The sequence below is a fragment of the Bos grunniens genome, chromosome 10 (assembly GCF_055505025.1).
Source record: "Bos grunniens cultivar Pamir isolate PY7600 chromosome 10, Bosgru_T2T1.0, whole genome shotgun sequence".
NCBI lineage: Eukaryota > Metazoa > Chordata > Mammalia > Artiodactyla > Bovidae > Bos > Bos grunniens.
The window spans coordinates 67,762,860-67,779,116 of record NC_141174.1 but is presented as its reverse complement, the minus strand read 5'-3'; the positions used below and the strand labels follow the sequence as shown (position 1 = coordinate 67,779,116).

General features: G+C 40.3%; 1 protein-coding gene across 4 annotated transcripts in view; it reads left to right on the top strand.

Annotated features, from left to right (window-relative positions):
• The first annotated feature begins 6,892 nt into the window (after positions 1-6,892).
• The window catches only part of EIF2AK4 (eukaryotic translation initiation factor 2 alpha kinase 4), a 97,177-nt gene continuing 87,812 nt past the window's right edge, over positions 6,893-16,257 (top strand). For all 4 annotated transcript variants that reach the window (XR_015134953.1, XM_086321940.1, XM_086321939.1 and 1 more), the window contains exon 1: positions 6,893-7,116. Coding sequence is in view for 3 of the 4 variants with exons in the window: in XM_086321940.1 (XP_086178066.1) it covers positions 6,973-7,116 (144 nt within the window). In the remaining variant the exon portion in view is untranslated. The remainder of the gene's footprint in view (positions 7,117-16,257) is intronic.

Genomic DNA, 16,257 nt, shown 5'->3' with positions numbered 1-16,257 from the left:
ATCCAGAATACCTAGAAAGTGAAAGACTGAATACCTCTTCCCCCAGAAAGCCTCAGTAATTTCACACACACATATACACTTAGTGATTATAAAGCAACCTGATTAATTTTTAATAGCAAGTATGCCAAAAATAAAATATCCATAACAAGGAGATCCAACCAGTCCATTCTGAAGGAGATCAGCCCTGGGATTTCTTTGGAAGGAATGATGCTAAAGCTGAAACTCCAATATTTTGGCCACCTCATGCGAAGAGTTGACTCATTAGAAAAGACTCTGATGCTGGGAGGGATTGGAGGCAGGAGGAGAAGGGGACGACAGAGGATGAGTTGGCTGGATGGCATCACTGACTCGATGGACGTGAGTCTCAGTGAACTCCGGGAGTTGGTGACGGACAGGGAGGCCTGGCGTGCTGCAGTTTATGGGGTCACAAAGAGTCAGACACGACTGAGCGACTGATCTGATCTGATCTGATTATCACCTTTAAAAAAGTCACCTTGGGAAATTGTTTAACTGTTGAAGAACAGTATGATTTCTCAATACTTTGAGGGGGACTCTCTTTTATACTTTATTTTTATAATTACCATCACTTCATGGCAAGTAGATGGGGAAACAGTGGAAACAGTGGCTGACTTTATTTTTCTGGGCTCCAAAATCACTGCAGATGGTGATTGCAGCCATGAAATTAAAAGACACTTGCTCCTTGGAAGGAAAGTCATGACCAACCTAGACAGCATATTAAAAAGCAGAGACATTACTTTGCCAACAAAGGTCCATCTGGTCAAGGCTATGGTTTTTCCAGTGGTCATGTATAGATGTGAGAGTTGGACTATAAAGAAAGCTGAACACAGAAGAATTGATGTTTTTGAACTGTGGTGTTGGAGAAGACCCTTGAGAGTCCCTTGGACTGCAAGGAGATCCAACCAGTCCATCCTAAAGGAGATCAGTCCTGGGTGTTCATTGAAAGGACTGATGTTGAAGCTGAAACTCCAATAGTTTGGCCACCTGATGCAAAGAGCCGACTCATTTGAAAAGACCCTGATGCTGGGAAAGATTGAAAGCAGGAGGAGAAGGGGACGACAGAGGATGAGATGGTTGGATGGTATCACTGATTCAATGGACATGGGTTTGGGTGGACTCCGGGAGTTGGTGATGGACAGGGAGGCCCAGCATGCTGCAGTTCATGGGGTGGCAAGAGTCGGACACGACTGAGTGACTGAACTGAACTGAATTGTACTGACTGAACTTATATAATTAACTTCAGAAGCTGGACTATTCTTTTCTGTATCATAAAAGGAAACATTGTTTCACTGACGGTGACAAATATGTTCTTTAAGAATAAATCTGAAATTTTTTGAAAGAGCCAAAAGTTATCAAAGATCAATTCTGGTGAATTAAGAGAGCAAGACAGTATCTTCTTTGCTAAAAGAGAAGATACAGTATGACTGGGAAGTAGTGGCACAGTTTTGGATTAAAAATACATACTTATTCCATAATTTAAAGGACAAGATTCATTTGGGTATATAAATATGTAGCTACATACAAATACCCACAAAGTGATGCCAAAAAAGGGCAGTTTTTATTTCACACTTTCTTGAGCAGCAGGAGCCACATTGCCTTTCCTACTCCTGCCAGGCCAGAGAGAGCTATAACAACAAGTAAATGCTTTTACTTCCTATAAGGAGAACCTAAACAGAGCAGGGCAGAAAAAGTATTCAAAGAGGTGATTTGAATATGAAGATTTCCCATATTTGGAAAAAATCATATGCCTACAGATTCAAGAAGCTAAGTGAGCTCTAAGCAGGATAAACTCAAAGAAATCTATACCAAGACACATTATAATCAAACTTCTGGACATTAAAACAAAGAAAAAAATCTTTAAAAGTAGCCATAGTGAAATGCCACTTTATCTATAGAGAAAAACAATGTGAATGATGGTAGAGATGCTGACTTTATTTTTCTGGGCTCCAAAATCACTGCAGATGGTGACTGCAGCCATGAAATTAAAAGATGCTCACTCTTTGGAAGAAAGGTTATGACCAACCTAGACAGCATACTAAAAAGCAGAGACATTACTTTGTCAACAAAGGTCCATCTGGTCAAGGCTATGGTTTTTCCAGTGGTCATCTACGGATGTGAGAGTTGGACTATAAAGAAAGCTGAACACAGAAGAATTGATGTTTTTGAACTGTGGTGTTGGAGAAGACTCTTGAGAGTCCCTTGGACTGCAAGGAGCTCCAACCAGTCTATCCTAAAGGAAATCAGTCCTGAATATTCATTGAAAGGACTGATGTTGAAGCTAAAACTCCAATACTTTGGCCACCTGATGCGAAGAGCTGACTCATTTGAAAAGACCCTGATGCTGGGAAAGATTGAAAGCAGGAGAAGAAGGGGATGACAGAGGATGAGATGGTTGGATGGCATTACCGACTCAATGGACATTGGTTTGGGTGGATTCAGGGAGTTGGTACTGAGCGACGGAACTGAACTGAATTCAAACTACATAGGCCAGAAAGAAGTGGCATAACATTTTCAAGGGCTGAAACAAAAGAACCACTGACCCCAAATTCTATATATTTCCAGTGAAAATATCCTTTAGGAATGAATGAGATTATAATTTTAAAATTTGGGGACAATGACCAACAATCTGGGAGTTTTCCCTTGGAAAATTGAGGGTAAACAGCAAGTCCAGGAGATGTACTGATACTTTGGAAAAACAAGGAGGGCACAGGTAAATAGAGACTCTTCCTTGGAGAACTGATTTAAGGATTTAAGGAAGGGTTAGAGAATAAGGAAATCTTGGGTATCCCGAAAATTGTACGTGAAGCCCATTTATAAACACACTTAGCAGTCTCAGTGCTCCAAGAGTTTAGAGGTTATTTGCTGGAAGCCAGGCAAAGGGGCAGTCTTTACTTTCGAATGATCCGAAGCCTACTGTTATTTCACGCAAGGCAAGCAAATACAACGTGTGGACCTTGTTTGGATCCTAATACAAAGCACTATAAAACAAAACAAAACAAATCTCTTCCTTTTAACAGACTATTAGGGTATAACTGACATACAATAGTATTAGTTGCTCAGTTGTGTCTGACTCTTTGTGACCCCATGGACTGTACCCCATCAGGTTCCTCTGTCCATGGGAATCTCCAGGCATGAATACTGGAGTGGTTTGCCATTTCTTTCTTCAGGGGATCTTCCCAACCCAGGGATTGAACCCAAGTCTCTTGCATCTCCTGAACTGGCAGGTGGGTTCTTTACCACTAACACTCCTGGGAAGGGTATAACTGACATAACAATAAATTGCATATATTGTACAGTTTGATCGGTTTTGATATATGCAAACACCTGTGAAGCTATCATCATAATTAAGATAATGAATACATCCATCACTCCATTCTTCTGGAATCCCTTCTTATGGCTCACTTCTGTCATCTAACCCCGGGCAATCACTTACCTTCTTTATATCACTAAGTTTGTTTGTTCTTAGAGTTTTTTATAAGTGGAATCATACAGTATGTACTCTTTTGTCTGGATTCTCTCAGAAAAATTATTTTGAGATTCATCCATGTTATTACTATACATAGCATATTTCTTTTTATTGCTGAATAGTGTTCTGTTGATTTTATTGATACATCTCAGTTTGTTTTTACCTCAATTTGTCCATCACTTTTTGTTTTCAGTTTGGTGATTAAGGGTTATGAACATTCAATTGCAAGTCTTTATATGGACATATGCTCTCATTTCTCTTTGATAAATAAATACCTAGTCATATGGTTGGTATATGTTTAACACTTTAACTAAAACTCATGATAGGCCTAAATGTAAAACCAAAAACAACAAAAGTTCTAGATGAATACATGGAGGAAAATCTTTGTGACTTTGAGTTAGGCAAAAATGTCTTGGATAGGACAATAAAACATTATTCATAAACAATAAAAACTGATAAACTGAACTCCCTTAAAAGTAAGAACTATTCTCTTTGTAAAACATTGTTCATATAATAAAAAGGCAAGCCACAGACTAAGAGAAAATCTTCGCAAGTTACATATCTGATAATGGACTTACTTCAGAATATATAAAGGATTCTCAAAACTGAGTAATAAGAAAACAAAAAACCTCATTCGTAAAATGAGCAAAAGGTGTCAACAAACAAGATATATGAATGACAAATAAGCACATGAAAAGCTGAAAAACATCATCAGGAAAATGTAAATTAAGGCACAATGAGATACTACTACACACCAATTACAATTTTTTTAATTTAACAATTATTGGCAAAGATGTTGACTAACAAGAATTCTCATAAACTGGTGGGAATGCCCACTTTGGAAAACAGCTTGCCAAGTTTTTTTTTGTTACTGTTGTTGTGAAATTTTGACTTTGAAATAATTTCAAACTTACATAAAAGATAAGGCTTATTCAAAGAATTCTCATATATCCTCCACCTAAATCCCCCAGTGGTCGACATCTACGCTTGATTTATCATGCCTCTATTTTCTATCACTTGGGAGATAATAACCTATTACCCCTTAAGGTTTGAGTGTAAATTTCCTAAAAACAAGGACATCTTATATTTGATCACAGGACAACCATTCAAGTCAGGAAATTAACACTGATATAACACTGCTGTCTAATCCGCAAGACCCTCTTCAAATTTTGCTGATTGTTCTGATAATATCTTTATAGGTCCAGCATCCAGTACAGATTCTAATTTTAGACAGATGGAGAATTTTAAACATAAATTGGATATTAAATTATGCTAAACAATTTTTATTTTTTAGGGTATAAGGATAGTATTATGTTATTTTTATAAAATATCCTTATCTGTTAGCAATATGTACCTAAAGTGTTTATAGAAAGAATGATATGATATCTGAAATTTTCTTTGAGATTCATTCCTAGGGAGGTGTGTGTGTGTGTGTGTATTGGGGGCTGAGGCGAGGGGAGAAATTAAATAAGATTGGCAAGATATCTAAATTTGTTGAAACTGGGTGATGAGTATGGGCAGGTGATAATATTTCCTCTGCTTTTAATGTATGTGTGAAAATTTCCATAATTAGAGTATTGTAATTTTTTTAAGTGGAGAAAATGGAAGGATTTTAGGGATTGGAGTGATATGACCATATTTTTTACTTAGAAACAGTACTTTGGCTGCAATAGGAAGAATGGCTTAAAGTGGGGCAAGAATGAAAGCACTGACTAGTTTCCCAACTGCTGAAGTCATCCAGGGAAGAGATTATGGTGACTGAACCAAGTTAGTGTCATTGGGATAGAGTGAAGTGGATGAATGAAAAAAATGGTAACTCTCTCGATGTGCAGGATTACTCTTACTCGGGTTGGGTTGAGGAGGCGATGGTGCTATTTACCTAGACAGGCATCAATGGAAGAAAAACAAACAGGTCCCCCAGGGAGGGAAGATTTGAAGGGGCCTTTGGTCAGACTAGTGAGTACATAGATGACAACAAGAAAATTAAATAATGATTATTTAGCAAACAGTATATGGAGAAAGAAATGGCAACCCACTCCAGTATCCTTGCTTGGAAAATCCATCGACAGAGGAGCCTGGTGGGCTTCAGTCCATGGGGTCGCAAAGGGTCAGCACAACTGAGTGACTTAACAACAACAGCAACATAGGGGTAAGCCCAGATAGTGCTATCGTTAAAAAACCTGCCTGCCAATGCAAGAGACATAAAAGACATGGGTTCAATCCCTGGGTAGGGAAGATTCCCTGGAGGAGTAAATGGCCACCCACTTCAATATTCTTGCCTGGAGATTCCCATGGACAGAGGAGTCTGGTGGGCTATAGGGTCACAAAGACTCGGACACTACCGAAGCGACTTAACACAACACACATATGGGTAAGCAAGGTAGACAGAAGGAAATGTCACTTAAATCTAACTTGAGGTAATATGATATGATTATTCTAAATCAGCATGCAGCATCAGTAGCCAACTGAAGATGAAATGCAATGACAAGGTCCAGGTTGACAGGTTATTTTATAAACTTGAAAAAATATGATTGGAGACAGGACACAACAGAGAGACCTCTTAAATTTACATCAAGCAAACTGGGCAAGCAATATAATTCTCTTCCTGGGAACGTTGCTCATAAGATGTCTGGGTAGAACAGTATTTTTCAGTTGAAACTGCATGGTGGTACAGGGTGGGCAGATAGGGACTAATAACATGCACTACGATGTTGAATCTATGATTAAGGGGACGAGTGTGAGGGTATAAAACAGGGGCGAAGGAGTATTGGTCACAATTTTTACTCCTGGTCGTATTCTGGGAAGGCTTAAGGTGAGTCAAAGCGGCTGGAAAATCCATCAAAGTCTGACTCTTGTTTCGTCTCTTACCCTTGCAAGGGTAAAGGAGTTCCAACAGCCACTTCTGTTAGAGACTTATTTCGTGAAAACCATACCCTTTGGCATTATCATTCCATTCTGATTAATCTGATCTCTTGTTCCTGCAAGTTCCTCCGCTCAGGTTCTCCCGGGAAAATGTAGGCCAAACTCCCGCAGGTTCGCTCACACACCACAGCTGTTAGCACGCTAACAGTACTAGCTTGGAGAAGGAAATGGCAACCCACTCTAGTATTTTTGTCTGGAGAATCCCACGGACAGAGGAGCCTGGTGGGCTACTACAGTCCATGGGGTCGCAAAGAGTCGGACACGACTGTGAGCACACAGCACACAGCAGTACTAGATTAGTCTTCCTGCCAGAGGGACTCACCCCAACTCTGACCGAGCCCCCGACTCAGCGCCCGGCCCACATGCCCACTCCGGGCGTGGAGCTCCTGCTCCGATCTTTCTCGCTAGCGTAGAGCCCCTAACCTCATCCCTGACCCCGCCTCCGGTTCGGAGCCTCGCCCCAGGCCCGCCCCGGCTAGAAGCCCCGCCCACGATCCCGCCCCCGGAGTGGAGCCTGGGGCCCACCCGCTACCGCAAGGCCGTTCTTCCTGGCTCACCGCACTGCTATGGCCGGGGGCCGCGGGGCCCCCGGACGTGGCCGGGACGAGCCACCGGAGAGCTACCCGCAACGACAAGACCACGAGCTGCAGGCCCTGGAGGCCATCTATGGCGCCGACTTCCAGGACCTGCGGCCGGACGCGCGCGGACGGGTAGGAACTTGGCATGTCTGGTCGGGGCTGGCGTGCTGCGGCCCAGCCTCCCTTGGCGCGGCCTTGCCGGAAGCGAACACCAGACCCCAACTTCGGGTTCTGGAGTCCTTTCATCCCTCACAGTCCACCCGCGCTCACTTTTTGTCCTTGCACCCGCAGCCGCAAGGCGGGTCTTCAGAACCCCTGCCTGGGACAAGTTCTCTTACAGCCTTTCCCCTAAATCGGCTCTGGTCTTACCTGGCCTTGCTTCTTATTCCCCCTGACGTTCCATAACATACCTGCCTCCTTACTGTCTTGTCTCCTTGGGTTTGATACAACAGCGCATTCATGCGGACCCATTGCAACTTTGGGAACGCTTTGAGGGCTCTTGCACAGATCTTATTGCTGTCCTTACTCAGAAGTCTCACCCTCCGGTATGTCTTCAGAACTGTTAGCCGTGTAATTACCCTGTACTCCTCTGGCATCCTCACTGTGTTGTGCGGTGTGGAGGAACTTTCCTCTGTGCCTTTCCTTCAAGAGTATGGAATATATTCTTCTTAGCTGTAATGAAGAGGGAGTGTGCTGAGTCCAAACCTTTTAAAATGGCATTCGGCTAAAATGCCAAAGGCATTTGGCTTCTTTTCTTTCTTTCTTTTTCTTTTGTCTGGAAATAAGTTAAGGAACATTTCAAGCTGCTGATACAGTTTTTTCCCTCATCCTTGAAGCATTATCTACCAAACTATTGTTATCTATAGTATTTTTTAAAAAGTAGTACCTTTCTTCATCTGCCTTTGAGTCTTGGCATTTTACAACATGCACTTTATCAGCACATGCAGGATTTGCTCAAGATCTAGGATCTTCGGGAGCTGTCAGGGCAAAACATTCCCCCTCTCACCCAATGTGTTCCTTCCAGGTGTTCAGAGTACAGTCCAGCACAAACCAAACCAAACCCTCATCCTTCAGGGAGCTTACTTTCCTAGTACTTAATTTCAAGAATTAAGACTGAAAGAGTAGAAATGTTAATATTCCCCTTATATATACTTAAAATAATAAGGTAACTTTCTGGTGATCTGGTAACTTCTCAGTTCCCTTGAGAACCAGGAAGTGTAACTAAAATATATATCACAAAGTATACATTGGGACTCAATACAAAGCTCCTAAGACTTCATTCAGAGACAGTGTATTTAGTTTACACAGCTTAATTATATGGTCCTAAGACTGCAAGAAAACAGAAAAGGACAAGGAACTGCTTGTGGGGATACCGATAATCTCAATTTATGGCTGGTGGCCTTTGTAACAGGATAGTGTAGTAAATAAAACCAAGACTGTAATAGGCAGGTAGAAGAATTCAGATAGCTGTACCCTGAGGTACATGGGCAAATATGCTTAACACTTTGCTAGGCCCCACAAGCAGCTAATTGGTAGTCATAAGGATGAATCAGAAGGTAGTCATTCAACATGAAGAACAGACTTGTGGTTGCCAAAAGGGAGGGGATGGGGAAGGGGTAAACTAGGAGTTTGGGGTTAGTAGATGCAAACTATTACATACAGAATGGATAAACAACAAACTCCTCCTGTATAGCACCTCCTGTATATTCAGTAGCCTGGGATAAAACATAATGAAAAAGAATATAAAGAGTATATATATGTGTATAACTGAGGTCACTGGGCTGTACAGCAGAAATTAACACAACATTGTAAATCAACTATACTTCAGTTAAAAAAAAGTTTAAAAAAGTTAAAAGAAAAGAATGTAATCATTCAACAGTTACTTTTTACTTGCCAGTCTTTAGGGGAAGATTATTCAAGTCCACAATCCTTTATCCAAACCCTGAGGCTTGATAGGTTTCAGAATTCAGAAGTGTTTGTGTTCATGTCCATGTGTGCACATTCCGTACTTATCTGGTACCTCCCTCAATGGCTTCCCTGGTGGCTCAGATGGTAAAGCGTCTGCCTGCAGTGTGGAAGACCGGGTTCGATCCTTGGGTCGGGAAGATCCCCTGGAGAAGGAAATGGCAACCCACTCCAGTACTCTTGCCTGGAAAATTCCATGGATGGAGGAGCGGGCTAGGCTACAGTCCATGGGGTTGCAAAAAGTGGGACACGACTGAGCAGCTTCACTTCCTTTCCCTCAATGTCTGGAGCAGCATCCAGAATTAAGCACAGTGAAACGTGTGAATATTCAAGTGTTCACCCTCAATGGGATGTATAAAGACTATTAATAGCCTCATGTCAGTTCAGGCCAAATTTGCTGCCAGTAAATTCAGCTCAAGATTATTTACCTGTGTAAACTTTAATTTCTTAAACATCTGAAGTTTTTTAAACTTCTTTTTGGGAGATGTATTATAAGGTAGAGTTTGGTTTAGTAGCATATATATATTATTAATAAAGAAACATTTTGGGAATACATGCTAAAAATTGTTTTACATACTAAAGTTTGGACACTCACTGCTAGTTTAAAATAGAATTTCCTCTGAAGTTATAAAAGTATTGTTAACTTAATTATCTTGGCTACTTTTCTGTCAGCCAAAGGCCTGCTCATTTATAATTTGATAGCTAATACCCCCCTCCTAAAACCGTTTTTCTGTTTCTGGGCCCACCAGTAGTGTATAAGTACTTCTTTACCTACATATTCACCAACATTGTAGACGTCCGACTTTTTCATCTTTGCCAATAAATAGATGAAACATGTTTACTTCTTTAGTTATACGTTATTAGGACCGCCTTTGTCTGTAAGCCATGGTTTTTTTTCTGTGAACTTTTTGATGTTGTTTATTTTTATACTCTGTTGTCTATTTTCTCATTCATTTGTCAGAGCTATTTATATCTTGAGGCATACCATTTATATGTTAATTTATGTGTTAAGAAAATTAGCATTTTAGGTTATTATATTGAAAATATTTTTCCCTAACAATTATGCATTTTGATATTTAGGTAATTTATGCAATTTTTAAAAACTTACAGTCAGTATAGTCAAAATGATCTTTTTCTCTTTATTGTTGTTACATGGTCCCCGTGGTTTGTTTTTTCCCTGCTCCAGTGTTACCAAAAATGAATTCTTCAAGGCTTTCTTTTAAATCTTTCATGACATTTTTAAAAGCTTCCTTCAACTTTTTTAAGTTCTTACCTCTGAGTATGAATCTTTTCCACTAATGTGAAATGCCACCTTTGCATTGCATAAGAGTAGACTGGCTTCATAAGGATCAGTTTAGTTCAGTTCAGTCACTCAGCCGTGTCCGACTCTTTGTGACCCTGCGGACTGCAACACGCCAGGCTTCCCTGTCCATCACCAACTCCTGGAGCCTACTCAAATTCATGTCCATCACATCAGTGATGCCATCCAACCATCTCATCCTCTGTCGTCCCCTTCTCCTCCTGCTTTCAATCTTTCCCAGCATCAGGGTCTTTTCCAATGAGTTGGTTCTTTGCATCAGTTGGCCACAGATTTGGAGTTTCAGCTTCAGCATTAGTCCTTCCAATGAATATTCAGGACTGATTTCCTTTAGGATGGACTGGCTGGATCTCCTTGCAGTTCAAGGGACTCTCAAGAGTCTTCTCCAACACCACAGTTCAAAAGCAGCAATTCCTCGGCACTCAGCTTTCTTTATAGTCCAGCTCTCACATCCATATATGACTACTGGAAATACCATAGCTTTGACTAGACGGACCTGTGTTGGCAAAGTAATGTCTCTGATTTTTAATATGCTATCTAGTTTGGTCATAGTTTTTCTTTCAAGGAGCAAGCATCTTTTAATTTCATGGCTGCAGTCACCATCTGCAGTGATTTTTTGGAGCCTAAAAAAATAAAGTCTCACTGTTGTTCACACCTACATGCCTACTGCCTGGTAAACAGCTCTCAATTTTTGTTTGGTTGTTTGCTTAATATACGCTTCCCTAGTTGCTCAGCTGGTAAAGAATCTGCCTGCAATGCAGAAGACCCCGCTTCCATTCCCAACTGTATTTGGGTGTATTTCTTGACACTGTATCCCAGAAATCTATTTAGGTTCTGTCACCATATTGCTTTCATTACTGTAGATTTATAATCAGCTTTAGTATTTAATGTAGTCATGATTTACAGAATATTCCTGACTAATTTTACTTTGGTTTTTCATTATGAACTTTAGAGTCAACTTGCCTGGTTAAAAAAATTACACTGGCATTTTTACTGTAATAATGTTGTTATTGTTGTGCAGTCACTAAGTCCTGTCTCTCTTTGTGACTCCGTGAACTGCAGCATGCCAGGCTTCTCTGTCCTTCACTGTTACCCTGAGTTTGCTCAAACTCGTGTCCATTGAGTCAGTGATGTCATCCAACGATCTCATCCTCTGTTACCCCCTTCTCCTCCCACCTTCATTCTTTCCCAGCATCAGGGTCTTTTCCGGTTAGTCAGTTCTTCGCATCAGGTGGGCAAAGTATTAGAGCTTCAGCTTCAGCATCAGTCTTTTCAATGAATATTCAGGATTGATTTCCTTAAGGATTGACTGGTTTAATCTTGCAGTTCAAGGGACTCTCAAGAGTCTTCTCCAGCACCACAGTTAGAAAGCAACAATTCTTAGGTGATCAGCCTTTTTTATTATGTAGCACTCACATCCATACGTGACCGCTGGAAAAACCATAGTTTTGACTAGACGGAACTTTGTTGGCAAAATGATGTCTCTGCTTTTTAATACACTGTCTAGGTTTGTCATAGCTATTCTTCCAAGGAGCAAGCGTCTTTTAATTTCATGGCTTCAGTCACCATCAGCAGTGATTTTGGAGCCCAAAAAAATGAAATCTGACACTGTTTTCACAGTTTCCTCATCTATTTGACCTGAAGACATTGGGCCAAATGGCATGATCTTGGTTTTGTGGATGTTGAGTTTTAAGCCAGATTTTTCAGTCTCCTTTTTCACCTTCATCAAGAGGCTCTGTAGTTCCTTTTCACTTTCTGCCATTAAAGTGGTGTCATCTGCATATCTGAGGTTGTTGGTATTTCTGCCTCTGCCGGCAGTCTTGATTCCAGCTTGTGCTTCATCCAGCCTGGCATTTTGCATGATGTACTCTGCATATAAGTTAAATAAGCAGGGTAACAATATAGAAGCCTTGACATTCTTCTTTCCCAATTTTGAACCAGTCCTTTGTTCCATGTCCAGTTCTAACTATTGCTTTTTGTCCTACAGACAGGTTTCTCAGGGATATTCCCATCTCATTAAGAATATTCCACAGTTTGTTGTGATCCACACAGTCAAAGGCTTTAGCATAGTCAATGAAGCAGAAGTAGATGTTTATTTGGAATTCTCTTGCTTCTTCTGTGTCCAGCATATGTTGACAATTTGATCTCTGGTTCTTCTGTTTCCAAATCCACTTGTACATCTAGAAGTTCCCGGTTCATGTACTACTGAAGCCTAGCTTGAAGGATTTTGAGCATGATCTTGCTGGGATGTGAAATGAGTGCAGTTGTATGGTAATTTGAACATTCTTCAGCAGTCCCTTTCTTTGGAATTGGAATGAAAACTGACCTTTTCCTGTCCTGTGGCCACTGCTGAATCTCCCAAGTTTCCTGGTGTAATGAGTGCAGCACTTTAACAGCATCATCTTTTAGGATTTGAAATAGCTCAGCTGGAATTCTGTCACTTCCACTAGCTTTGTTTAGTAATGTTTCCTAAGGCCCACTTAACTTCACACTCCAGGATGTCTGGCTCTAGGTGAGAGAACACACCATCATGGTTATCTGGGTCATTAAGACCTTTTTTTGTACAGTTCTTCTGTGTATTCTTGCCACCTTTTCTTAATCTCTTCTGCTTCTGTTACGTTCTTGCCGTTTTTGTCCTTTCTTGTGCCTATCTTTGCGTGAAATGTTCCCTTGGTATCTCCAATTTTCTCATAGATCTCTAGTCTTTCCCATTCTATTGTTTTCCTCTATTTCTTTGCATTAGTCAGTTAAGAAGGCTTTCTTATCTCTCTCTCCTTGCTGTTCTCTGGAACTCTGCTTCAGTTGGGCGTATCTTTCCCTTTCTCCTTTGCCTTTCATTTCTCTTCTTTTCTCAGCAACTTGTAAGGCCTTCTCAGACAACCACTTTGGCTTCTTGCATTTCTTTATCTTGGAGATGGTTTTGGTCATCATCTCCTAAACAACTTTACAAACCTCTGTCCGTAGTTCTTCAGGCATTCTGTCTACCAGATCTAGTCCCTTGAATCTATTCATCACCTCCACTTATATTACCTGTATTTAATTTGGGGAGAACTCAGATTTGAATATTTTAGTGTTTGTTTAAAATGGAGTCAGAGTTATTGAACTTTAAGGAATCTAGCAGTTTGTTGTTTTTTTGTGCTTGGCCATTTGACAAATAGGCAAATGCTTGAGAACAGAAGATGAATGAATGAGCTTGGTGATTTTTATAAGGTCGGTTACAGAAAGTGACTGAGAGCTTTTACTATCATTATTATTTTGTTTTTGGCATCTTTACAGACTTAAAACTAAAGACTTGCCCAGCTTATCTAGCTTTCACATGTTACTTTATTTCTAGATTTGTTGGTTTTTTTACGCAGACTAATTTCTTTCCTACATTACAGGATATGAGAACAGAAGCAAGTAATAAACATGGGGCCATGCTGAACCAAGTCTTGTCATCAAAATTTAAGGGGGATTTGACTAGCAGGGTCTAGATAACAATTCTAGACCAAACACCTGAAAGTGGTTTGAATTGTGTAGCTTGTTTTATATGCTTGTGGAATAAAATACATAAGATAAATGTACTAACTTAATTTTTAAGTGTATGGTTCAGTGTATTTACGTGGTTAATTGAAAATTGTGTTAGTTTTTCTTTTTTTTAAGTATAGTTGATTTATAATGTTGTGCCAGTCTCTGCTGTGCACCAGAGTGACTCAGTTTTACACATAGATACAGTCTTTTTTCAATATTCTTTTCCATTATGGTTTATCCTAGGAAGTTGGATATAGTTCATTGTTCTAAGTAGGACCTTGTTGTTTATGTAATAGTTTGTATCTACTAACCCCAAATTCCCAGTCCATCCGTCTCCCTCTTGTGTTAGTATTTTTAATTAATTTCCCAAACCTTGTCCTCACTCTGCTGCTCATCTTGTAAACCAGTGAATTTTAATCACAGGCTGTCACTAACCCTCATGCCTTGGAACCAAAAGTTGTGCTCCTATGTGGAATGGCCAATAAAATTCTTTTTAATAGTCTTGTGGCTCAGGAGGTAAAGAATCTACCAGCAATGCAGGAGACCCAGAAAATGAGGGTTTGATCCCTGGGTCTGGAAGATCCCCTACAGGAAGAAATGGCAACCCACTCCAGTATTCTTGCTTTAAAAATCCCATGGACAGAGGAGCCTGGTGGGCTATAGTCCATGGGGTTGCCAAGACTCAGACACGACTGAGTACATGCACATCCTTCATTACGGTACTTTTAGCAGAAATAGACACACGCTTATACCAGTTTATTTTGGGGTGAGTGTGAGGAGGTACCCAAGAAAAGCATATTGAGACTGAGAAACTGGGGTTTCTGCTGGCTGGGCACTTCTCCAGGTGGTGTGCACTGTGCTGAAAAGAGGGTCCCCCAGGTCAGTGTTGCTAGTCCTGTGGATGTAGTAATATACTTGGGGTTTATTTCTTGAAGAGCTAATGTCTTTTTTTTAACTCTGGTGGTAATTAGTCTAGAGTATTACCTTTCATATTTTAGGACTGAGTTTGTATTACTCATTCACATTTTATACCTTGAGGATTTTTTTGACTGTTTTGTAGTATTAAAGGGCTTCCCATGTGGCCCAGTGGTAAAGAATCTGCCTGCCAGTGCAGGAGATATGTGTTCGATCCCTGGGTCAAGAAGAACCCCTGGAGAAGGAAATGGCAACCCACTCAAGTATTCTTGCCTGGAAAACTCCATCAACAGAAGAGCCTGGTGGACTATAGTACCAGGAGTTGCAAAGAGTCAGACACAGCTGAGCAACTGAGTACATGTATAGTGTTATACTTCAGATGAGTATCCAACTTCTTGTTCTCATTGAAAAGTGTTTTACTCATGTTTTATTATAATGTGGCCTTCTTTCCATGACTGCTTCCTGTCACTTGTATTTTCAATCTTCAAAACAAATCTTTTTCCTCATGTAGAATTTTGTATATTTTGTAGCAATACATTCTGCATTGCTTTCCTCTCATTCCATGCTCTCAAAACAATTTATTTACCCTTTACTATGTATTTTTTTGTCTACAGATTTTTTTTCCAGGAATTCATTATTTCTTTGTGCAGGTTAAGTCAAAGATTTTATCAACATTAAATTCTAATGACAGTTTGTCTTCTAAAGGCATGGAAGATGCCCTACCCAGTCTTAATCTTTAATATATCTTGGTTGTTGAACTTTTTAATGAAATCCTGTTCAGTTTCAGGAATCCTTGAATATCCTAATATGAGCTAATGCTTGGTATCCTAAACATGTTTTGCATAAGAGCCTCTTTACAAGTAGGGGAGCCTCTCAGTTTGCTTGAGAAAAGCCTGGTGAATTTTCTGTTCTTACCTCTGAAAGCGCTGTTCCCTGACTGTCATTTTTTTTTCCCAGTGAGCCTATGCTGGTTAAAATTAAGTTTAGCTACATATGACAGAAAACTTTAAATAACAAAGTCTGTTTTTATATGTAAAAGTCTGGAGCTGTGGGCTTTTTCTGAATTACTGTTCTACCAACCTTACTGCCCCCTGCATGGTCTGAAATGGCTGTCTGGCCTCCAGTCATCACGTCTGCATTCCAGCCAGCTGGAAGGAGAAAGGGATGAAAAAGCTTCATCCCTTTCTTTTAATAAAGGTCACTTCCTGGAAATTGCATCTTACAGTTCTTTCATATTCAGTTCAGTTCAGTTCAGTCTCTCAGTCGTATCTGACTCTTTATGACCCCGTGGACTGCAGCACGCCATGCCTCCCTGTCCATCACCAACTCTTGGAATTTACTCAAACTCATGTCCATTGAGTCGGCGATGCCATCCAACCATCGCATCCTCTGTCATCCCCTTCTCCTCCCGCTTTCAATCTTTCCCAGCATCAGGGTCTTTTCAAATGAGTCTTTCATATTATTGGCTTTCAATTAATCCAGTAGCTACACTGAGCTGCATATGAGTTGGGGAAATGTATTCAGCTAAAAAAAATTGAGGATTCTTTTACAAAGAAATAAAAGGA